This window comes from Eumetopias jubatus, unplaced genomic scaffold (genome assembly GCF_037043125.1).
Source record: "Eumetopias jubatus isolate StellerSeaLion01/CBP00866 unplaced genomic scaffold, mEumJub1_p1.0 scaffold_16, whole genome shotgun sequence".
In the NCBI taxonomy this organism is placed as follows: Eukaryota; Metazoa; Chordata; class Mammalia; order Carnivora; family Otariidae; genus Eumetopias; species Eumetopias jubatus.
The window spans coordinates 61176484-61202279 of NW_028274822.1; the positions used below are offsets into that span (position 1 = coordinate 61176484).

Here is a 25796-nt window from a genome sequence, read left to right on the forward strand (position 1 = left end):
CAAGAGGGCTACCTGGATGGCTCAGTCAGTTAAGCATCCGACTCTTGATTTTGGCTCAGGTCCTGCTCTCAGTCCTGTGGTCGAGCCCCACGTCAGGCTCCCAGCTGAATGCAGAGTCAGCTTGAGATTCTCTCTCTCCCTCTGCCCCTCCCCCTGCTCATATGCACATGCTCTCTCTTGTTCTCTCTCAAATAAATAAATAAATCTTTAAAAAAATATATCCTCGGACCAAAAGATTGTATAAGATTAAAAAATTTGACACAAAAATATTTATTTTCCTTAATGTCTTTCACTTCTTACAAAAATTATTAATTTTTATATTGTAGATAAGCACAGAGAACGACATTTGTATTATGTCTTTAAAGTTTTTCTTTAAATTGTGAAAAACATGATAGTCTTTGCTACCGTTTTAGAATTCTCAATATTTGGCTCAGCTAACTATCATAAAATCATTCTTTTTTTTTTATTTTTTTATTGTTACGTTAATCACCATACATTACATCATTAGTTTTTGATGTAGTGTTCCATGATTCATTCTTTGTGCATAACACCCACGCAGAATGTGCCCTCTTTAATACCCATCACCAGGCTAACCCATCCCCCCACCCCCCTCCCCTCTAGAACCCTCAGTTTGTTTTTCAGAGCCCATCATCTCTCATGGTTCGTCTCCCCCTCCGACTTACTCCACTTCATTCGTCCCCTCCTGCTATCTTCTTCTTTTTCTTTTTTCTTAACATATATTGCATTATTTGTTTCAGAAGTACAGATCTGTGATTCAACAGTCTTGCACAATTCACAGCGCTCACCATAGCACATACCCTCCCCAATGTCTATCACCCAGCCAGCCACCCCATCCCTCCCACCCCACCCTCACTGCAGCAACCCTCAGTTTGTTTCCTGAGATTAAGAATTCCTCATATCAGTGAGGTCATATGATACATGTCTTTCTCTGATTGACTTATTTCACTCAGCATAACACCCTCCAGTTCCAACCACGTTGTTGCAAATGGCAAGATCTCATTCCTTTTGATGGCTGCATTATATTCCATTGTGTATATATACCTCATCTTCTTTATCCATTCATCTGTCGATGGACATCTTGGCTCTTTCCACAGTTTGGCTATTGTGGACATTGCTGCTATAAACATTGGGGTGCACGTACCCCTTAGGATCCCTACATTTGTAACTTGGTGGTAAATAGCCAGTACTGCAATTGCTGGATCATAGGGTAGCTCTATTTTCAACTGTTTGAGGAAACTCCATAGTGTTTTCCAGAGGGGTTGCACCAGCTTGCATTCCCACCAACAATGTACGAGGGTTCGCCTTTCTCCGCATCCCCACCAATATCTGTCGTTCCCTGACTTGTTAATTTTAGACATTCTGACTGGTGTGAGATTATATCTCACTGAGGTTTTGATTTGGATTTCCTGATGCCGAGCGATGTTGAGCACTTTTTCATGTATCTGTTGGCCATTTGGATGTCTTCTTTGGAAAAATGTCTGTTCATGTCTTCTACCCATTTCTTGATTGGATTATTTGATCTTTAGGTGTTGAGTTTGATAAGTTCTTTAAGGATTTTGGATACTAGCCCTTTATCTGATATGTCATTTGCAAATATTTTCTCCCATTCTGTCAGTTGTCTTTTGGTTTTGTGGACTGTTTCTTTTGCTGTGCAAAAGGTTTTTATCTTGATGAAATCCCAATAGTTCATTTTTGCCCTGGCTTCCCTTGCCTTGAGCAATGTTTCTAGGAAGAAGTTGCTGTGGCTGAGGTCGAAGAGGTTGCTGCCTGTGTTCTCCTTTAGGATTTTGATGGACTCCTGTCTCCCGTTGAGGTCTTTCAACCATTTGGAGTCTATTTTTGTGTGTGGTGTAAGGAAATGATCCAGTTTCATTCTTCTGCATGTGGCTGTCCAATGCTCCCAACACCATTTGTTGAAGAGACTGTCTGTTCTCCATTGGACATTCTTTCCTGCTTTGTCAAAGATGAGTTGTCCATAGAGTTGAGGGTCCATCTCTGGGCTCTCTATTCTGTTCCATTGATCTATGTGTCTGTTTTTGTGCCAGTACCATACTGTCTTGAAGATGACACTTTTGTAATAGAGCTGGAAGTCCAGAATTGTGATGCCACCAGCTTTGCTCTTCTTTTTCAACATTCCTCTGGCTATTCAGGGTCTCTTCTGGTTCCATACAAATTTTAGGATTATTTGTTCCATTTCTTTGAAAAAAGTGGATGGTATTTTGATAGGGATTGCATTGAATGTGTAGATTTCTCTAGGTAGCATTGACATCTTCACAATGTTTATTCTTCCAATCCATGAGCATGGAACGTTTTTCCATTTCTTTGTGTCTTCTTCAATTTCTTTCATGAGTATTTTATAGTTTTCTGAGTAAAGATCCTTTGCCTCTTTGGTTAGATTTATTCCTAGGGATCTTATGGTTTTGGGTGCAATTGTAAATGGGATCGACTCCTTGATTTGTCTCTCTTCTGTCTTGTTGTTGGTGTATAGGAATGCCACTGATTTCTGTGCATTGATTTTATATCCTGCTACTTTACTGAATTCCTGTATGAAATCTAGCAGTTTTGGGGTGGAGTCTTTTGGGTTTTCCACATACAGTATCATATCATCTGCAAAGAGTGAGAGTTTGACTTCCTCCTTGCTGATTTGGATGCCTTTGATTGCTTTTTGTTGTCTGATTGCTGTGGCTAGGACTTCTAATACTATGTTGAATAGCAGTGGTGAGAGTGGACATCTCTGCCACGTTCCGGACCTTAGGGGAAAAGCTCTCAGCTTTTCCCCATTGAGAATGATATTTGCTGTAGGTTTTTCATAGATGGCTTTTAGAATATTGAGGTATGTACTCTCTATCCCTATACTCTGAAGAGTTTTGATCAAGAAAGGATGCTGTACTTTGTCAAATGCTTTTTCTGCATCTATTGAGAGGATCATATGATTCTTGTTCTTTCTTTTGTTAATGTATTGTATCACGTTGATTGATTTGAGGATGTTCAACCAACCTTGCAGCCCAGGAATAAATCCCACTTGGTCAGGGTGAATAATCCTTTTAATGTACTGTTGGATCCTATTGGCTAGTATTTTGGTGAGAATTTTTGCATCATGTTCATCAAAGATATTGGTCTGTAATCCTCCTTTTTGATGGGGTCTTTGGTTTTGGGATCAAGGTAATGCTGGCCTCATAAAATGAGTTGGAAAGTTTTCCTTCCATTTCTATTTTTTGGAACAGTTTCACAAGAATAGGTATTAATTCTTCTTTAAATGTCTGATAGAATTCCCCTGGGAAGCCATCTGGCCCTGGGCTTTTGTTTGTTGGGAGATTTTTGATGACTGCTTCAATTTCCTTAGTGGTCATAGGTCTGTTCAGGTTTTCTCTTTCTTCCTTGTTCAATTTTGGTAGTTGATACATCTCTAGGAATGCACCCATTTTTTCCAGGTTATCTAATTTGCTGGCATAGAGTTGCTCATAATATGTTCTTATAATTGTTTGTATTTCTTTGGTGTTGGTTGTGATCTCTCCTCTTTCATTCATGATTTTGTTGATTTGGGTCCTTTCTCTTTTCTTTTTGATAAGTCTGGCCAGGGGTTTATCAATCTTGTTAATTCTTTCAAGAATCAGCTCCTAGTTTCGTTGATCTGTTCTACTGTTCTTTTCGTTTCTATTTCATTGCTTTCTGCTCTGATCTTTATGATTTCTCTTCTCCTGCTGGGTTTAGGCTTTATTTGCTGTTCTTTCTCCAGCTCCTTCAGGTATAGGATTAGGTTGTGTATTTGAGACCTTTCTTGTTTCTTGAGAAAGGCTTGTATTGCTATACTTTCCTCTCAGGACTGCCTTTGCTGTATCCCAGAGATTTTGAACAGTTGTGTTTTCATTTTCATTGGTTTCCATGAATTTTTTAAATTCTTCTTTCATTTCCTGGTTGACCCATTCATTCTTTAGTAGGATGCTCTTTAGCCTCCATGTATTTGAGTTCTTTCCGACTTTCCTCTTGTGGTTGAGTTCTAGTTTCAAAGCATTGTGGTCTGAAAATATGCAGGGAATGATCCCAATCTTTTGGTACCAGTTGAGACCTGATTTGTGACCTAGGATGTGATCTATTCTGGAGAATGTTCCATGGGCACTAGAGAAGAATGTGTATTCCGTTGCTTTGGGATGGAATGTTCTGAATATGTCTGTAAAGTCCATTTGGTCCAGTGTGTCATTTAAAGTCTTTATTTCCTTGTTGACCTTTTGCTTAGATGATCTGTCCATTTCAGTCAGGGGGGTGTTAAAGTCCCCCACTATTATTGTATTGTTGTCAATGTGTTTCTTTGCTTTTGTTATTAATCGCCTTATAAAATTGGCTGCTCCCACGTTAGGGGCATAGATATTTACAATTGTTAGATCTTCTTGTTGGATAGACCCTTTAAGTAGGATATAGTATCCTTCTTCATCTCTTACTACAGTCTTTGTTTTAAAATCTAATTTGTCTGATATAAGGATTGCCACCCCAGCTTTCTTTTGGTGTCCATTAGCATGGTAAATGGTTTTCCACTCCCTCACTTTCAATCTGGGGGTATCTTTGGGTCTAAAATGAGTCTCTTGCAGACAGCATATTGATGGGTCTTGTTTTTTAATCCAATCTGATAGCCTGTGTCTTTTGATTGGGGCATTGAGCCCATTTACATTCAGGGTAACTATTGAAAGGTACGAATTTAGTGCCATTGTATTGCCTGTAACATGACTGTTACTGTGTATTGTCTGTGCTCCTTTCTGATCTATGCTGCTTTTAGGCTCTCTTTTTGCTTAGAGGACCTCTTTCAATATTTCTTGTAGGGCTGGTTTCGTGTTTGCAAATTCCTTTAGTTTTTGTTTGTCCTGGAAGCTTTTTATCTCTCCTTCTATTTTCAATGACAGCCTAGCTGGATATAGTATTCTTGGCTGCATATTTTTCTCATTTAGTGCTCTGAAGATATCATGCCAGTCCTTTCTGGCCTGCCAGGTCTCTGTGGATAGGTCTGTTGCCAATCTAATGTTTCTACCATTGTAGGTTACATATCTCTTCTCCCGAGCTGCTTTCAGGATTTTCTCTTTGTCTCTGAGACTCGTAAGTTTTACTATTAGATGTCGGGGTGTTGACCTATTTTTATTGATTTTGAGAGGGGTTCTCTGTGCCTCCTGGATTTTGATGCCTGTTTCCTTCCTCACATTAGGGAAGTTCTCTGCTATAATTTGCTCCAATATACCTTCTGCCCCTCTCTCTCTTTCTTCTTCTTCTGGGATCCCAATTATTCTAATGTTGTTTTGTCTTATCGTATCGCTTATCTCTCGAATTCTGCCCTCATGATCCTGTAGTTGTTTCTCTCTTTTTCTCAGCCTCTTTATTTCCTATCATTTGGTCTTCTATATTGCTGATTCTCTCTTCTGCTTCATTTATCCTAGCAGTGAGTGCCCCCATTGTTTATTGCAGCTCATCAATAGCCTTTTTGATTTCGACTTGGTTAGATTTTAGTTCTTTTATTTCTCCAGAAAGGGTTTCTCTAATAACTTCCACGCTTTTTTCAAGCCCAGCTAGTATCTTTAAAGTCATGATTCTGAACTCTAGGTCCGACATCGTACTAATGTCTGTATTGAGTAGGTCCCTGGCTGACGGTACTACCTCTTGTTCTTTTTGCTGAGGTGATTTTTTTCATCTTGTCATTTTGTCCAGAGGAGAACAAATGAATGAGAGAACAAAATGCTAACAGGTTAACAACGTCCCCAGCAAATATACTCTATACAAATCAGAAAAGACCTGAAACCAGGGGAAAAGAAAGGGAAAGAAAGAAAAACGAAAGAAAAAAAAAGGAAAAGAAAAAGATAAAAACAAAAACAGAACAATACAAAAAAAAACAGAATATGATCAAATATGATCAGGCTAGTGCATAGATCAGTGCCACACACTAGATTTTGGGCATATTTTGGTCTGTTAGAAAAAAGTGCCTCCTAAAATTTTAAAGGAAGAAAGACTTATATATGTCCAAAATAAGGGTTGATACAATGAAGGGATGGCAGATGACTGTAAAGATGAAAATTATAAAACATTTTATAAAAGGATTTGATAAGACATTGTTTGAAAAATGAAAGAAGATTAAAAAAAAAGAAAAATAAAGGGAGAGAATGTGATCAGGCAGGAGAGTAGAACAAAGCCGTACACTAGTGATTTAGGGTATATTTTGATCTGTTAGAAGAAACTGTATCTCAAAATTTTAAAGAGAACAAGTTATATATACATGCCAAAATAAGGGTAACTACTATGAAGGGATAAAATATGACTCTAAAAGTGAAAAATAAAAAATGTTTTTTTTAAAAAAGGTATTGATAAGATGTTGGTTTAAAAAGGGAAAAAGAAAAATTCAAAAAAAACACAGTTAAAAAAATTAACTTTGAAAAACTAATGAATCATGGTAAAAAAGCCATGAATTCTATGTGCAGTATTCCCTAGCGCTGGAATTCTCCTGTTCTCCTTATCAGTAAACTTGGTCTTGGCTTGCTGGCTGTTCGTGCTGATCTTCTGGGGGAGGGGCCTGTTGTCATGGTTTCCAAATGTCTTTGCCGGAGGCGGAATTGCCCCACCCTTGTCAGTCCGGGCTAAGCAAGCTGCTGGGCTTTGCTCTCGGGAGCTTTTGTTCCCTGCAATCTCTTGGTACAGCTTTGGACGACCAGGGTGAAAATGGTGGCATCCCAATCTCCACCCGGAGGAGCCGAGAACTCGGGGCCCCGCTCCTCAGTGTGCCCCCAGAGAAAAGCAGTCACTCCCATCTCCCCGTTTTCCGGCCACACTCCGTGCTCACCTCGCCTGTGACCGAGCATTTCTATCTCCGGCACCCGACCCCGTGTGGAGTCTCCAAACCCAGCAGATCCCTGCGGTGTGCTCCAGTGCCACTCCTCCCGGGGGAGCAAGGGGAGTCCCCCAGATCTGCCGTTTTTTGGGTCCCTGCTAGAGGAGCAGTGGTCTGACTGAGCCGCGGATCACAGATAATGGCAACCCCGAGCTGAGAGCCCGTGCCTTGGCTCCGTCTCTGCAGCTGGCTTCCCCTTCCGATACCTGGGAGCTCTGCTACACTCAGGCACCCCCGGTCTTTCTGTGACCCCGAGGGTCCTGAGACCACACTGTCCCGCGAGGGTTCCACCCCCGCTTAGCCACTGGAGCGATGTCTCTCAGCGGAGCCGACTTCTAAAAGTTTCGATTTTGTGCTCCGCGGCTCTATCACTTGCCAGAAGCAGCCGACGGAGGCCCCCCTCCCCCGCCGTCTATCCTCCCGACTATTGCCTCGGATTCACTTCTCCGCACGTCCTACCTTCCAGTAAGTGGTCGCTTCTCTGTTCAGAGAGTTGTTGCTACTCTCTTCTTCGATCTCCTGTTGAGTTCGTAGGTGTTGAGAATGGTTTGATCCCTGAATTCAGCTTAATTCCTGAGACCAGATGAAAGCCAGGTCTCCTACTCCTCCGCCATCTTGCTCCACCCCCCAAAATCATTCATTCTTAAATGATTCTTAAAATATGTCTAAATCAGAAAACTATAATTATTAAATCCATCCAACTACATAAGCCATCCTTAAAGGAATCCTTTAAAAAAATACTCTTGGTAGATTAATTTGACACCTAACATACTCGATTTGAAGCAGGCTCTAAAGGCAAAGGAAATTATCCAATTCCACTCAGATTTTTGTAAAATCACCTGTTATCACTTAAACCTCATATTGGGAACACATTCACTCAATTTGAATATCCTAGGAATTACAATTAGGGAAAATTAAGATATCCAAAACTTAAAATAAAAGACATTTTACACCTATTAAGTTCAGTGTCTGAAATAACAATAAGAAAAAAAATCAAGGAATAAACTCAAGTATTAAATATACTTGATACACTGATATAGTATACTGATATAAGACTTGAAAATAAGTTTTACTGCCTTAACATAGCGAGCCTGCGACAAGTCACAGTTGGATAACCTTCATCACTCTCTACCACCATTTAAGATGGATCCACCTCAGTTCCTACCCTTTGCAGATTTTACTAAAGAATTTTAACTGAATTGCAGGCACCATGAGCTCCACAGAACTCATTTTTCCATCCCATTGGAAGCAGACCTGGTCTTCTTTTCTCCTCACCAGTCACTGAATTCCCATCCTCAGAAATGCCCTCATTTTGGTAACAGCTTTTTGCCTACTTGACATCAGGTGCCCCTGAGGGGCAAACACACGTAGTCAATAACACTTTCTCTTGATGCCTGACCAATTTCACAAGGCTCTGAACCAGAGGAGCCAAGGCCATGATATTCAGGGTCCAGTGTTCAGAAGACAGGTGGGTAGGGAGAGACCCAGGCACGTGGAAGAGAGAGGGAGAGAAACAACAGAACATTCAGGCTAATTAGCCCTTCATTTATCGGCACTGTTCTAGGCGCTTGACTTACATCCTTTCATTTACTCCTTACTAGTATTTTTGAGATACATGGGATGTCTGCCATTTTTCATTCTGAGAAACTGAGGCTCAGAGAAGCTATACAACTTCAATTTGTCTTCATCTTACCACTAATGAGGAGTTAAGCAAAAGTTTGACTCCTTGTCTGATGAACCCCTCAGCCCAGGTTCCTCCCTCATCTGTCACACTGCTGGAAAAGTTCTGGAAGCCCATGGAGGAAGGCAGAGGGAAGAGAAGGTGAGGGAATAGTTATTACTGAAGGCAGGCAAGCTCAGCAGGAAGGGGGCAGCTTGTCTGGGCAGGGTCCATTTTTGCCTAGGACAGCTCTAAGTGGAAACCTTGTGATTCTGAGAGTCTATAAACTTCAAAACTCTACTTGATGAGAGATGGCCATACTTTGTGTTTAAATAGCCACATGTCAGACCAATCTCTATGACACTCTAGAGAAAAATGGTGAGAGTGAAAGAAAACATGGTTGTCCTGGACTCATGGAAGGAAGAATATCAAGAAGACAAGAGCTGAGGTGCTCAATGAAGCCATGTTCACAAAGCAACTGCAATTTAATTAGTTTTGATAGAAATACACACCAAGAATGAGTGTATCCATGACAAAGGCCTTTTATGAACACCTACTAGCTTACTGCCAGCACAGGAAACAGGCACCCCAGGAGCTCAGATACCTCCTGCTGCAGGCAGTGGGGGGTGGTGCACAGCAATCTAGTGAGGACTGCAGCCTGGGGTCACCACCAAGCTACAAACACCACGGATGACCTGTAAACCTCTCTTATACTTATCCCTCCATGTTGTTTAATGTTTAAGGAGAAAGAAGAAAGTAGGTGACCAAAAAAAAAAAATCTTTCCTTATGTTTTGAGAATTGAGATGAAGTGCCAATAATTGAGCCAGAAATCTACTGGTGGGAGGGTCTAGTTAGAGAACTTTAAAAATGAGATTTTAAACAATTGTCAAATTCCTCTTGGGCAATTGCCAAAAAAGAAACCTAGAAAGCAATAAAGTCAAAAGTGATAGAGAGAGGTGAGTCAGCAAAAAAACCAGCCCGTGAGTTTTCTTTGACATTGGAGTAAACAAAAGCCAATGCTATTTTAAGACAGGAAAGACTGGGCACATTATGAAACAGTCTTGGATTACTGTATATTTGAGTGCATTCTGGGAAATGTATAATGGGATGTATAAAGGGTGAGAAAAATTGGTCAGAATCAGAATAAAAAATAAAGTCATCAAGAACTATTAAAATCACATTTCAAATATGTTCTTTTTAAGAAACTGCATTATATGCATATTCAAATTTATGTACTGTGATTATAGTGTGGCTTATACTTGCAAAGATATTCTAAAGGGAGTTTGAGTAGCACACTGTCCCTCTCTGGTAGACCAGCACTACATTTAACTTTTTTTTAACTTTAAAACCTTTTATTTTAAAATAATTTGGGGCTTACATAAGAGTTGCAAAATTAACTCAGAAAGTTCCCATGATTACTTCACTCAGCTTCCCAACATCCTGCATAACCTCAGTACAATTCTCAAAATTGAGAACTAAGTTTAATATAATACTCTTAACTAAACTGTCAATTTTATTTTGATTTCACCAGTTTACTACTAATATACTTCTTCCATTCCAGGGACCCAATCCAGGATACCACAATGCATTTAGTTTCCTGTCTTCTTTGTGTTTTCCAATCTGTCAAAGTTCCTTAGTCTCTCCTGTCTTTCATGATTGTGATATTTTTTAATAGCCAGCACTACATTTAAAATATACTTTCTGCTAGATCTAATATACAAATCGGAGTACTGGAACAGATAACTGATCAGTGTCATAAGGATAATATCTGAGATTTGTTCCCTTCTAGGTAGCAACTTTGTGTGGTCACCCTTATTCTAAAAATAATTGCTCAAAATATTTTGATATCCAGTTTAACAAACACCTCGAGGGCCTGTGCCATATCCCTTCTGATTAACCTCTATGGTGGGAAATTGTTGCATGTCAAGAGTGGTTTTAGTGTTTGAAAATAGCCCAAGGTGAGCAAGAGGTGGGGAGTGTTGACCAAGGCCAAAGCAGGGCAGAGTACTGTACGACCCTATGGCAATGCAACAGCAAGAACAGGGACACCCTGAAAATTATTGCCAAAGAGGTTTGTGGTCATTAACAATAAATTCCAGGGAGCTAGAGGTTTCTGGAAAATACTGGCTCCCCAGAAACAAACCCCATTTTATGTCTCTCCATCTTCCTGTAACCTTGTAATCTGACCTTTAACTGTCTCTCCTGCCTGAGGATGACCCACCAGGGGCAGAGTGCTACAGCGGGGTGTCAAGCCTGGCTCCAGCTAGGAAGGCTTCATTATTTATCAGCTGTAGTGACTTCAGACCCCAAAGCCAACAAGAGTCAGGATTCCCCTGGCCAAGCTAATTCAAAAGACTTTTAAAACCATAAGTCTCAAAAGACTGAAAGAGGAGGAGTGGATAGAGGCTTGGAAGTGCTGGAAGCTCACACCCCACAGTATCCCCAAAGCCAGGAGAGAGCAGTGCCCATATAGGGGAGCCCCCACCCCCCACGCAGGCTAGGACTCTTATCTACACACACCTGTAGTTTTTGTGCCCCTCCTATGTCCTCATCTGCATAACAGAATGGCCCAGCTAAAATCTTATGAGGTCTGAAATGTCACTGATATGCTACGTTTTGTGATAAATTCAACATTTGGCTCAAAATAAATCTTTTCCTGGTTCAAATGCTGTTTATATAATTCTAGGTCTCTACAGTTTCATTTACCTCCAAGTAATAACTCCACGTGTTTAGGTTTTCCTTATAGGCATGTCTGACCATAAACGATGGATGGTAAAATTCCTTTAGTTCTGCAAAGCTACACAAAGACAATTCTAAACCAGATTTGACCACACATTTTTTGTTCTTTATTATCATCCCCGATGACGATGTGTGTGTGTGATTCTGTGTTGGGAGCAAGGGATGGAGACTCACTGAAATGTCAGGCTCACAAAAACCTAAACTCTCATCCATACCAACTGTTATGAAAAAACCCTCAAATACCTAACATGATACAAAATTATTTTCCTTTCCTTTCCTAACATTTCTTTGAGGTAAAGCATGAAATGATTTACGTATGATAGCTATTAAGGGCCCAGAACAATTTAGATGTAAAACTTCTGGTGTGTTGATTAAGAAGCAATGCTTTACAGTCATATTTTCTAATATTGAAGAAAAAAATTATGTGCAGAAATATTACTGTGAGGATCATGAAAATATTTCTCAGTCTTGAGCACCTCATATTCTAGATGATATAATTGAGGAATAGAGAGTTTCTGTGACTTGGCAAAGTCACATAGCTCATTATGAATAGGGTCGAGATTTATTCCTTAGACTTTCAGACCAGAACCCTTTCCAAAATACTCGCGGTGTAGATTCTCCAGCAGGGACACATACTCCTGTGGCAATGCCAAAGTGGAATGCTGCTAGCAAGCAGGTACAGTCTAGGGAAGGCAGAAGGAGAAAAGAAATGGCAGGGGCAGGAACAACTCAATGCTGCACGGATCTATAATTCATTTCCATGGAGCTCTGGTTCAGAATCATCAGCTTGTTAAGGTTCTACACTCTTCCTCCTTCCTGCACCTGTGGCCAAAACTGCTAACTGAGCAGATTTGACCACAACAGAAAACAGATCAATTTGTGTGGTTCCAGGAGAGCTGAAAACATTTTGAAAAATCATATGCACTCCAAGGATGATGTTCCGGGCAATCTTTACCATTGTCAAATGCATTTCTCCTTCTCTAGTCACTGCAAAGCAAGTAAAATTTATTCATCCCCATGTTGATCAAATTCACATTTTGAAAGTCAGAGGGCATGTAAATTGGACTGTTGTGAATTTTATATTCAAAGACAGAAAACCCAATGGCTAGAATATGCTAGACCTAACTGAATTTTCCCACTTCTGAGATATTCAAGAGAAAATGTTTAGCCCATGAATTCCTTAATTAATCAATTAGCAAATATTTCTTCAGTATTCACTGGATATTGTAGCCCTCGCTAGACAGCTGAAGTGTAATGACTGAACACAACTCTGCAGCCAAAAAAAAAAAAAACCTAATTCAAAAGATATATATTTTTTAAAATACCTACTATGTGTTAGGCAATAAGTGAGTGGTAAGGAGATCAAGAAGGATTACAGAGGGTCCCTGAACTTGCAGATACATGGAACGGAAGAGAACAATCATACAACTAAGTACAAAATTCTGTGATAATATGAACCAAGTGTCAGGTGAACATTAAATTCTGCCTCGGAAGGAGAATTAAAGAAGGGGAAAAGATGTCACAGATGTCACATTGTTCCAAAGGTAACAATAAACAATGGTGCCTTCCAGCATATATGATGGGGGAATGGGGAGAGAGGCCGTAGGGGTCCAGACAGACAGTACTCAACTTCCAACAGGTCTCATTCCAAAGCTTCTTTGAAGTTGACTGGAATTTCAAATCATCTGCCCATTGAAATTATGTTGCTCTTGATAAGCAGGTCCCCAAAGGAGGCTTTGACTAATTTCTTTCGATATCACTGTAACAGAACCATATTCCCCATTGTTGGCTGAGCTCATTACGCCAAACTAAAGATATTTCCCAGATTTCCTTGCAGTTAGGTTGGTAAATAATATTATTAAACTCAAGCTAATGGGATGTGAACAGAAGCGATTCATGCAACTTCCAGGTTGTGTCCTTAGAGGGTGAGGAAGAAGTGTCCCTTCTGTGTTTACTTCCTCCATCCTTCAGCTTGATGTAAACATGGGAACAGATTACCTTCAACCACAGGGATGACTACAACACCTGCAAGGTAGCAAAGCAATGGTGGCTTACCCAGGTAACATCATAGATCATGGTTAACATACCAGCTTTGAATCACCTACATCTTGACTATCATGTGAGAAATATAAAGTTTATCTTATCTAAGCCTCATTAGCCTGAGAAACCTGTATTTTAAAAAGGACTTGCAAAGAATAGAATTGTCTTTGATTGAAACTGGCTTAAATGGTCATCTGTCGACTGGAGAAAAGAATCTACTTGCTCCCAGGAGAGGAATACAAACTTCCTGGGCTGATAACCAAGCACTGTATGGAATGTAGAATGACAACAGTGGTTTGTCTGATTTGACTGGGGTGAAGCTGGAATGTAACTGATGCTGACAAAAGCTCCATGTTCTGTAGAATCAATTCTGGAAAGCTTTGAGCAGGCTCAGTACATGGGAAGGATGGAAAGAGGCCAAGAGGCCAAGATGGAGGTTTGAGGTTCTCTAACACTACAGAACATGCAGGATGTGAACACAAGACAACCGTCTGTTGACTGAGATGAAAGAGCAAAGACAAACCTAGAGGAATATCTATGAACAAGATACTTGATTTGCAAAGCCCTTGCACCTGAGGGTCAATGACACCAACAGTATCATTGTAAATGTGCAAGTCAAAGAGAGGAGGGAAATCTTGTACTGAGCTCACAAGAGCTGGCTGCAGGAGAAAGATAAGAAGCTTGGTGTTGACCAAACCAAGTCTAAAGGGAGGAGGAGGGGAGTGAGGTAGACAGCTCAGAGTTGGAAAAAATACTTAAAGGAGAATCCATCTGAATTTGGGTAAGAGAATAAATAACTCCTCAAAAAAGAAGTTAATGCACTAATAATGAAATTTTCAAAAAATAAAGAAATTTCCAATAGCATCAAAAGCAATAAAATTGGAAGAAATTTAACAATAAAATACTAAGAAGATGAAAGATATCTATGCTGAAAACGACAAGATATTGATGAAAGAAATTGAAGGTAACACAAATAAATGGAATGGTATCCCATGTTCATGGATTGGAAGAATTAATATTGTTAAAATGTCAATACTACCAAGAGCCAGCTATAGATTCAATGCAATCCTTATCAAGATTCCAATAGCATTGTTTACAGAAGTAGACAAAACACTCCTAAAGTTTATATGAAACCACAAAAGACCCTGAATAGCCAAAGAAATCTTGAGAAAGACAAAGCAGGAGGCATCATGCTTCTTGATTTCAAGTTATATAATAAAGCTACAGTCATAAAAACAGTATGGTATTGGCATAAAGATAGTCAAGCAGACAAACAGAACAGAATTGAGAGCCCAGATATAAACCCAAACATATACAGTCAACTAATATTTGATAAGGGAGCCAAGAATTCTCAATGGAGAAAACACAGTCTCCTTAATAAGTGATCCTGGAAAAACCGGATATGTGAAAGAATGAAACTGAACCCATATCTTATACCACTCATAGAAATTAACTCAAAATGACTGAAGACTGAAAAAGACAAGACCTGAAGCCATGAAATTTCTAGAAGAAAACAAGAACAAAGCTCCTTGGCATGAGAATTGGTAATGAATTTTTGGATGTGACACCTAAAGCATAAGGAACAAAACCAAAAATAAACAAGTGGGACTACATCAAACTAAAAAGTTTTTGCATGGAAAAACAACAACAAAGTGAAATGACAACCTATGGGGAAAATATTGCAAATATTGCAAACCTCATATCTAATAAGGGGTTAATATCCAAACTATATAAAGAACTCCAACAACTCAATAGCTAAAAAACCAAATAACCCAAATAAAAAATGGGCAAAGAACCTGGATAGACATTATTCCAAAGAAGATATACAAAAGGCCAACAGGTACATGAAAGGATACTCAACATCACTTATCATCAGGGAAATACAATTTAAAACTACAGTGAGATAGCATCTCACACCCATTAGGATGGCCGTCATCAAAAAGATGAGATGACAAATGCTGGCATGGATGTGAAGAAAAGAGAACCCTTGTGACTGTCGGTGGGATTGTAAAATGCTGTGGCCACCACTGAAAATAGTATGAAGGATCCTCAAAAAAAGGAAAAATAGAACTACTATATCATCCAGCAACTCCACTTCTGGGAATATATCCAATGATAATGAAAACACTAACTCAGAAAAATATCTGCACCCCCATTTTCATAGCAGCTCTGTTTACAATAGCAAAGACATGGGAACAACTTAAGTGTCTATCGATGGATGAATGTATAAAGAAATATACATATATACGTACATACACACACACAATGGAATATTATTCTGCCATTAAAAAATTAGGAAATCCTACCATTTGCAACAACATGGATGGACCGCAAGGGCACTATGCTAACTGAAATAAGTCAGATAGAGAAACACAAAATAAATACTGTATAATTTCACTTATATGTGTAATCTAAAAAAAATATGCAGGGGGTGGGAGAGGGAGAGGAATTAGAGGAAGTTGGTCAAAAGATACAACCCTTCAGTTATGAGATATACGAGTACTAGGGATATAATGCACAGCATGATGACCACAGTTAACTCTGCCATGTGAGTTATAGCAAAGGTGTGAAGAGAAGAAATCTTAAGAATTCCCAACACAAGAATTCTTCTCCTTTATTCTTTTCTTTCTGTTCATTTTATGGTATCTATGTGAAAGATAGATGTTAGCTGAACCTACTGTGGTGATCACATCACAATATATGTAAGTCAAGCCATCATGCCGCGCTCCTTTCATTTACACAGGGATGTATGTCAGTCATTTCTCAATAAAACTGGAAAATAAAAATAAAATAAAAAGAGAGAGTAAAGTCTCAGCAACACCTTCACCCCCAGAAGACTGGTGAAATTGCAACAGAAAGCTGGAACTAACCCCACAGATAGATACAGCAGACCTATTCTTTTTTATAAAGTGTACCTAAAATTTGGAATTCACATACCAAGAAGTTTAAATATGTCCATCCATAATATCCTTGTTGAATTGTGCCTACAAGTACAGCAAATAAGAAAATTCAAAAGTGGCAATCAGAAAACTTTACCATCCTGATGATAAAACAAAGCAAAAAAAATGTATATTCTGCAAGAGACTTGAAATGCATTTTAATTGCTATTATATATAGTTTTTTTAAAAAATCTACCAATAAATAGAAAAGATGCAAAAATTTATGTTATCATTCTTAAATTTCAAAATGATTTAGCTAAATGCTCCAGACCCATTAAGATTACTGGATAGGTCACAATTATGAAATTGTCAAAAATATCTGATGTGCTCTCTCCACAGATACTGAGGATTTATCTTTCTTGACCCTGCCATGTCCTGATGGGTCTGAAAGGCCAAGTGGAGGATCTGGTGAATGTGATAAGCCTCATATACGCTTATCACTTATAGCCAAATACTTTAAAAATGTCTTCCAATACACCTTTGTGTTTAGCCTCAATTCAATGATATACTTGTTTTATTGTGTATACCTGATTCCACGTCCTCAAAACAACTGTTTAAATCTACAAATCTTACAAAATTTATTGTTTTACATTATATGTGTTGTATCATCATATTGTTCTCAATCAATTGCTCTTAAATATCCAGGTGTGCCTATACTATTCTAAGTTCTCCTGAATATTTATGGGAAAAGTTAAATATTATATACTGTTACTGTGCAACTTCATATACAATTATAGTAGCATAGGAACCAAAAGGAAAATGCCTGTGTAAAAGCAGATAAATAAATAAAATTATATTCAATAAATACCATGAAATTGGTGGTTTAGTGTCAGAAAGTCAAAAGTAAGCACTGTCAGCATAGGTCTATGCAAACCCTATTATTTAACCAGAAGAATGCAATTGTGCATATGTGGAATATTGAGCAAAACTGGTGTGAAAAATCCTGATAATTAAAAATTCTCCCACGGGGCGCCTGGGTGGCTCAGTTGTTAAGCGTCTGCCTTTGGCTCGGGTCATGATCCCAGGGTCCCAGGATCGAGCCCCGCATCAGGCTCCCTGCTTGGCGGGAAGCCTGCTTCTCCCTCTCCCACTCCCCTTGCTTGTGTTCCTGCTCTTGCTATCTCTCTCTCTCTCAAATAAATAAAATCTTTAAAAAAAAAATTCTCCCACAACACACCCACACTCACTTTCAATTGCATAATTTGGCTGTAGGAAGGTACAGAGTTGCTTTCATGTGAATCCCACCGACTCATATCAGTATCTTTATGACCCATGTCACCACCTGTTAGTCTTAATTTCTATCAAGACATTCTTCAAGCATCCCTGCTCTTCTGCTCATCTACATAAATGCAATAATAATACCTTCCACTTTGAGCACATACAGGTTAGCCTTCCTTCTGTTAGCCCAGAAGATGCGTGGGAATCCAGAAGTGTAAGCTGGAAAGGGAAGGTGGCCAAGGATCACCTGGGCTGACTCCGGCTTTCCCTGGAGGTATGGAGCAGGACAAGGCGGGGCGGGGAGGGAGGACTAGGCATTATACAAGGTGTGGCTGGGCACACTATCTCACACCTGCCCAAGGAAGGAGGCATTAATAACTCCCTTTTACAAAAAGAAAAGAGAAACAAGCAAAACCAACTCTATGATCACATAGTAAAGGGCAGAGCCAGGATGTGAAAGCAGAACTTTGAAATTGCCAAGTCACAACCTCTTTTCCCCCCGAAGGTGAGGTCCAAAGCAGCCTGCTTATTGCCGATTATGCACAAGCATATATTCCCTGTAAAGCAACATGCCCACTGCCAAACCCACAGGCTTGACACACAGCTCCAGCTTCTACAACCCATGCAACAAAATGATCATGTCCATCTGTGTTTACAAAATTATTTTATTTTAGAATTAAACTACATATTTCTAATCCTTTCCACTATTACTTTTCTCCTTTCTGAAAATGATAAATAGTATCTACCTATATAAGACTGAGAAGGTGTAACAGAAAAGAAAGTAACTTTCATCACTGTTAATGCATCCTTCAACAGCTGAAACCTCCTTCTTCTGAGAGCTATAGCAGGGCATCATCTATAATTCTTGGGGTGTATGTAAGTGTGATTTCAAAATCACACATGCCACACAGGGAGAAATATATTATGCTGTAGAGAAAAAATTACATTTAGATAGATACACCCATACATATTTCAAAAGTGACTCCATGGTTTTGCTCCAATTTTTATCCAATATCTCTGAAGGGAATTTTAGAAATTATTCCAGGTTTTGCACAATTACCCAAGTGTGATTTTTTTCTCAGAGCACTAGTTGGTTGGTTGATTGTTTTTGTGTGCTCTATAGTCTCCTGTTCTGCTCTGTTCTCTCCAAAGCTCTGGTCACTTCATTTAAGGGAAGCATAAAGTAGTGATGCCACTGTGGTTCTGCCCCTCCTGGACCAATCTGTTCTGTTCAAGCCAGCTCCCCTCCCCTGCCCTGAAAATGGTTAAGTTGGCTCTTTAGGCAAGACATTAGGAAACTCCAAGCAGCGCTAGGCAAAATGGAATGAATGGGTCAAGTGCATGTGAGTTAAAATGTACAAATCCAGTTCTGACCCATGAATAGACTCAAATCATAAAGATGGGGGCACAGTACAATCACATTAAAAGAAAAATGAGTGTAAAAATATTTTTAAAGTGCTCAACAATGATTAGATATTATAATTATTAGAGATTTCATAATATTATGGAAGCTTTTGTCTGGTGTTTTGTTTTTTTCCCCCATGCATCATCTGTAAGAAAAAAGTCAGAATGGCTACCCAAGTAATCATAAATAACTCTGGAGATCTTTAAAATTTTCAGTTTCTACTGATGTGGAAAAATCTGTCACTGGATATTCATTTTGGATGGTAAACAACATATTTTATATTATATTATATTTATTATATTATATTATATTATGGTTTCTATTTTGCTTTTAATGCTCAAGAACCACGTAATACCTGCATAACAGAGGCCTGATTTCACTTCTCACTTCTCTGTAAACTTTTTTCTACAGGAAAAAAGAAAAACCTTAAGCATCAGTTTAAACAAAATGGCAGTTAATTTTAATATCTACCGTTAGTCAAAATGGCTAGAGCATACCTGTGCAGAAAAATTTCAACAGCAATGTTAGAGAAATGTTTTGTTTTGTTTTGTTTTGTTTTGTTTTGTTTTTAAATACACAAGCTTCTACAAAGGCCTGGCTTTGAAGGTTGCCTTGCCCAGGTATAAAAATAGATGGCTAAAATGTAAAAATCGATTCTAACGGCAAACAGATCATTGCACTCTCCATGACCAGGATATTAGGGAAACCTGAATATTTGATTTAGTAGCACCTTGGGAGTAGGCAGACCTGAAAATCCTCCAATAACCTTGAAAATATCCACTTCTTGTTGAGAATTGAATGCCCAATCAGGCGACACCTACCCAGTCCCTTTCTGTCTCTACAAGTACAATGATTAGAAGGCATCTAGTCGCTAGGAAGTGGGTTGTCTTTCCTAAGCAGCTGCCAACAAGTGAGGGGGTACTCAAGGGATCAGCCCTCCCGTCTTCCCAGGAGTTCTCGCTCTCTTTCAGGCAGGGGAGGAAGTCTGAGGTCCGAGGTCCTTGTGCTTCACCTTCCCTTAGGTCGGCTTTCCACAACGGTGGGGGAAGCAACAGGCTCCAGACCGAGCTGGGGGCCTCCACAGCACCCCCACCCACCCACCCAGCCAGCCACATACAGGTTAGCCTTCCTTCTCTTAGCCCAGAAGATGCGTGGGAATCCAGAAGCGTAAGCTGGAAAGGGAAGGCGGCCGAGGATCACCTTGGGCCGACTCCGGCTTTCCCTGGAGCTATGGAGCAGGACAAGGGGCGCGGGGTGGGGGGGTAGCGTCTGAGTCCCTGGAAGCAGTTTTCCTTCCAGGAAGGTCAGGTCCCGAGGGCAAGCCACTGCGCGGGACCCACGGGGCGCCGAGGAACAAGTCAGAGGGCGGGAGTCAGGGGCCGGGCGGGGCCGGGATCCGGTCCGCGCGCAGCGCTCCCGCTCCGCGTGAACCCCTGGTAGCCTCCGCTGAGGGCTGGAGTCGCGGCTTGCCGCCTCGAACCTCGGGGCGCGGGAGCTGGGAGTGCGGTAGGACCCTGCCCCTTTGGAGGGCAGAGCTCAGAGCAGTCCCACTGATTGGGTTTTGCGGTGTAGACCACCAGTGATTAGACGGAATGACATGGCCCGGGCCCCTGCAGCCGCGGAGCATCCCGTGCGGCCGAGCTGCCTTCTGCAAGGGCCGAAGCTCAGGGCGAAGTGGGTGGCCAACAGCGGGTAATCCCTGCTGTCACAACACTCAGCTCAGACTGGACTGAGCGGGCAGCAGGTAACCACCTGCCCAGCTCTTCCAACAGTCGCCTCGAGCTGCTACCCGGAGAGGAGGCGGGGAGGGGGAAAAGGCTGGGGTGGGGGAAGAAGTGGGGATGGTGAGGTGCGGAGAGGGGAAGAGAGTGCCTTCTGACCCTCGTGCCACTCCCCAGGCCTCCTGCCCCGTCAGCACGGACAACCACAAATCGGCCCTCAGACTGAAAGCCCGTTGTTAACTCAGGCTCTGGCTTCCACTGGGCAAACAGTAAAGGAGCCAGGCACGGTTCCAGGTGCTTCAGATACTCAGACGATTCCCCAGACCGTGTGTACGTAAGGCACCAGAAGTATCCCGGCGCTCTTTTCCCCACAGCGCTCTCCCAGAGCCTTTTCCGTTTTGAAACTTAAGCAAACTGGCAGAGAGAGACGTCCACGTAAACCCCGTGGATGATGCGCTTCTCACCTCCGTGCGCGGTTGTTAAGGATGAAGATGCCTGCAAAATGGTCCTGCCTGGAAACTCAAATGGCAAAGAAAGACCAGCACTTGCGCCCCGAGCCCTCCAGCTGCCGAGGACCTTGTGTCTTCGCTAGGGACTGTTTTCACTCTAGAAGCGTTCTCTGGCTTTCCGCGGAGGCTTCTGACACCTTAATACTCGACTACAAAATCCTCCCAAGTAGCTGGGATTAGACCCTCAGGAAACACTCTGGAGCCCCCCTGTCTATTACCTGAGCAAATAAAAACACTTAGCACAGGTGTGATCTTGAGTCCTCAACCTCTAGCAAACTGCAGAAATGTGGCTTTTTCTGCGAAGGCCACGCTTTCTTTGTAAATGCAGCTGCTGCTTGGTAAAAGGTGTTCTGTTTTCTAGCTGTGGTGGGGGAAGTGAAAAGTAAGGCGCTGTCAGTCATTCCTAGAAATGGGATTCGGTGTAACAGGCACCTTCTATTAGAGGAGAAACTCAGAAACTCTCACTCCAGGCAGGATGCCAGTCTTTAGACCTGAGACCCAGTTGCTTTTAAAGCCCCGCCAACCCTATAGAAATAGTGAGATCCTTTACTGGGAGTCGAAGGGGTTCCCTTCTGGCCTTCCCTTAACCCTCACCGGTCCCAGGGAGTCGCAGTCCGGCTCTCCAACCCTTTAAAGATTTGTAAGGGCGGACGCCTGGACGGCGGAACTGCGTCTTGGTCCTCTATGGCCCCAGCACCCAGCGCTTTTGTTGTAGGGGCTTTTGTGCAATAAAAGAAAAGTAAGCAACGTGAGGACACTGTTTCCCTGTACCTTCTAATTTATTTTCTTTTTAGAATGGCCAGAGTCCTTCACTTCTTCCCTCACAGTTGCTGGGATAGGGGGTGGGGGCGAAATGGCTTCGGTACGGTCTGGATACAACCAGGTGCTGTGCGTCTGCGGACAGGGGGGCGGAGGGGAATCTGGTTCGACGCTGCACTGTACCTGGGAAGGCAGTATACAACCGCCTTCCAGAAAGATTCGCATCCTTTGTGCACAAGTCAATACTCGACGAAAGAAATTCCACGTGTAACTAAGTTCAACACAAAGAGTCTTGAGCACATGCCAATCCTGGCCGCCAGAACCCTGGGCGGTTCTGAGAGACCCCGGTCGTGCGCCCCAGCGCGGGAAGGGAGAGTGCCCAGCTGTGGCACTCGCGACAGCACGCGTCTGACTCCCCTGGTACAAGAACAGTGGCGCGGGCTTCCCCAACCAAGTTCCCGAGCACTAGAGCCCTTAACTTAGGTTTAGTCGGAAGCCTGGCCCCCTCCCTAGGCGCCCCCTTTAGCCTCCCCAAGTAACCTCCGCGAGCGGACCACACTTACCTACTGCCAGGCAGATGGGGAGCAGCAGCCTGAAGATGAGCCCGCACACCACTTCCGAGGCCATCGCGTCGGTCCGGCGAGTCCAAGAAGAGGGGCGAATTTCGAGGGTCCCTAAGACTGGGGCGCCAGGTCCATGTCCACCTAGGGCCTCGGGCGGCGGGCGGCTCGCAGCCGACCTGGCATCGCCTCGCAGAGGGCCGCCGCGCTGTCCGCCCCGAGGGGCGCGCTCCCCGGGCTGTGGGCCACCCCTCACCGGGCTCTCGCTCGCCCCTTGGCCCGTCTCTCTGCGGCGCCTCGCCGGGCGCTCGGCCTCCCCTAACCAGGCTCTAGGTAGCCCCCTCGCCAAGCGCCCGACCCCCCCACTGTCGGCCCATGAAGTGTGGAATCCCCAACCCGGTGGCAGCAGCCTCTTCAGCGGGTGGCCGGGGCCAGAGTCGTGGACGGGGGCACTCCGGGAGGGTCCCGGGGGGCGGCGCGGCGAGGAAAGGGGGCAGGAAGGGCGTGTTGTCCTTTAGCCCGGCTCCTGGGGCGTCGCTCAGGGCCGGGAGGGGAGTTTTCTTCGCGGAACCCCCACTGGAGGTGAGAGCCAACGTGCCTCTGCTGCCGGGCGCCGGCCCCCTGCCCACGCAGTTTGTGGCGCGCCGCCCTCTGCCCGCACTCTCGGACCTGCCCGAGGTCCCGAGCCGCCCCGCGGCGGCTCCTCGAGCGGCGGCGCAGCTCAGCCTCTGCGCCCCCCAGCTTCGTGCCGGAGAGACCCGGGTGGGAGCGGCCAAGCGCGCAGAACCATCCCCGACTGCACCGGGCTCGAGCTATCGGTCCGGGGGTGGCGCTGCGAGTCCCTCCCTCACTAGGAGGAATCGTGCGAGCTTGGGCAGAAATCGAGACGAAAGCACACAGCCAGTGGGTCCGGCTCCAATTCCCTCCTCCACGGCCTCAACTTAAAAAAATAAATAAATAAAATGAAAACCAAACGCCGTCCGGATGCCAGCTCGCCCCCCGCCCGCCGCGGTGCAGCCTCACCCAGGCGGCGCAGCCCCCGCTCCCGGGCAGGCGCGCACTTCTCCACCTTCAATGAAACTTTCGAAGCCTCACTCGGGGACGGGCGTGCCCCCGGACCAATGGGACTGCGGCTCCGGAGCCGGCGCGCGGGGAGCCCGGCCCTGCGCTGCAGCTCGGGAGGCGGGCGCGGAGCACGGACGCGGCGAGCGCGCCCCCATCCGCGGCGGCGAGCGCGCCCCCATCCGCGGCGCCGGCGCGCAGGGAGAAGCGCGGCCTCTCCCGCCGGCTGGACTTTTAAGCGTTCTGTCACCGGGGCTCGGCGCCTTTCCACCGCTGCTGGCTCCAGCAGACCCTCAGCCCTGCTCTGTCTGGTCATTCTGCAGAACAGAAGCCATACATCCTTGCATCCTGTCCACAGGGAGTGCCCCTGAACTTACCCAAACGCAGAGAATCGTTGGGTGCGCCAGGAAAACTGCACAGGTGTGGCACAAGAGTAGTCAGGGGCTTGAACAACTTTGTGGGACTGTCACTTGTGCCGGGTTCACGCGTACCCACTTGCACTGATTAAGAAAAATAGAACCCGGAATCAATCCAGACCAATGACCCCGTCCATATTTAACCTTGTGAGAAGTTTCAAAGCTGAATGGGCTCTGAGAAATCCCCGGTCTTACCGAGAATAGCTGAATGGGCGTTCAGCTATGTACCCCCTTAGTACATTTTGGAGAACTCTTCTTTTCGCCTCAGATTTGTTTGTTGCTTGTTATAACTCCTGGGAAAAAGTGCCGTTTCCCTTTTCTCCTAATAACCTCCTTTTTTTTTTTCTTGTTCTCTGGGTGAGATCTAGAGAAATCTGGTACCAGCAGGGAGACTCCAGTGTGTCTGGATCCCTCATTTCCCCATTATCCAAGAACTGGGGAGATCTGCTCCGGCTGGAATTCTCAGAAACAGAAGGCAGATAGATGATTTTCTGATCTCTAGGGAGGACCATTCAGAATTGGTTTTTCCCCCAAGAGGACAGAGAGGGAAGAATTTAACTTCATTCAGACCAGCATTCTAGGCTGGATTGGTTGGAGATGATGAAAAATCTACTGATGAAAATTATTCAAACCTTGGTTCTCTGTGTTAACCAGGTGTCCCTTCTTTGAGATACAGTAAACTTGCGTTTTAAGTTCAGATGCCTTCCCAAATTCTCTGAGAATGATAAACTGAACCGTTACTTTTTTTATGAGACTGGAGGTAGCAAAATCTTGTGAAGATACTCCAAAACTTAGACCATTTGTGTGTTCTGGAGCTCTGAAGAAGCCTGGATATCTAAACCCCAAATGTAGTCATGAGCCTAAAAGTAGGGGTGAAGGAGACAATAGGAACTTAAAATTATCAGCAAATCATTGATTACTACCAAGAACTGTTTTGTGTTTTGCAGAATCTGTACCCTTTCTGACCTGCCTAGCATTTGGACGTTCATAGATGGTGTTCTCCCTTTTTCTCCACTCTCTCTCCTTGATACAACTTGTTCTTGGGGCCTAACTAAGAAGTCTCAAAGCCCTCCTGAATTTTGAAAAGTGTTGTGTAACTACATGAATGCTCAGTATTTTCTGAATATTTCCTCACATCCTTTCTAGGCTTTCTATATACCAGCCATATAGATGCCTTCAAAATAACTAATGCGGATGCTTAAGTTAGAAAACACAAGAAACCCAGCAGATAGGTGATCTTACCAAATGTATATCTTGCTTTCTCTGCCACATTGTGTGCCAATATGGCTGTTTGGTTCTTAAAGATACTAAGACCCGGATCCCTCTTCTTAGTCTTACCAGCACATACACCCTAAGGAGTTTTAATTGTCTAGACTACACATATAAAGTGTTCTCCATCTTGGCTGCATGTGACAGTCACCTGGGGAACTTCTAATGGAATCTCAATTCTCAGTCTCCACACCCAGAAATTCTGATATAATCCCCCCACCATCCCCTCCATGCTTGTAGTTTTGTGAAAGCTCTCAAGTGATTCTGAGGTGTGCAGTCTGAGTAGAGAATCACTATCCTCATTTACATAACAGAACTCAGAGACCTGCTACTGGTTTTCAATAGGAGCATCACCAAACTAAATCCACATTTTGAGGGCTACATTTTCACAATGGGGTGACACAGGCATGCATATCAGTAGCCAATGGCATTGTCTTTACAAGAGCTATTTTACCCTAAAATTTACCTAAATTGAGAAGCAGTATCTAATATCTAGACAGTCTTGTTTTTGTTTTTGTTTTTGTTTTAATTTTTTTATTATGTTAATCACCATACATTACATCATTAGTTTTTGATGTAGTGTTCCATGATTCATTGTTTGTGCATAACACCCAGTGCTCC

General features: G+C 43.0%; 1 protein-coding gene across 7 annotated transcripts in view; it reads right to left on the reverse strand.

Moving 5' to 3' along the window:
- Positions 1 to 22495, reverse strand: part of PIEZO2 (piezo type mechanosensitive ion channel component 2) — a 588882-nt gene extending 566387 nt beyond the window's left edge. For all 7 annotated transcript variants that reach the window (XM_088019744.1, XM_028089342.2, XM_088019743.1 and 4 more), the window contains exon 1: positions 22432 to 22495. In XM_088019744.1, coding sequence (XP_087875870.1) covers positions 22432 to 22495 — 64 coding nt within the window. The remainder of the gene's footprint in view (positions 1 to 22431) is intronic.
- Positions 22496 to 25796: the final 3301 nt, after the last annotated feature.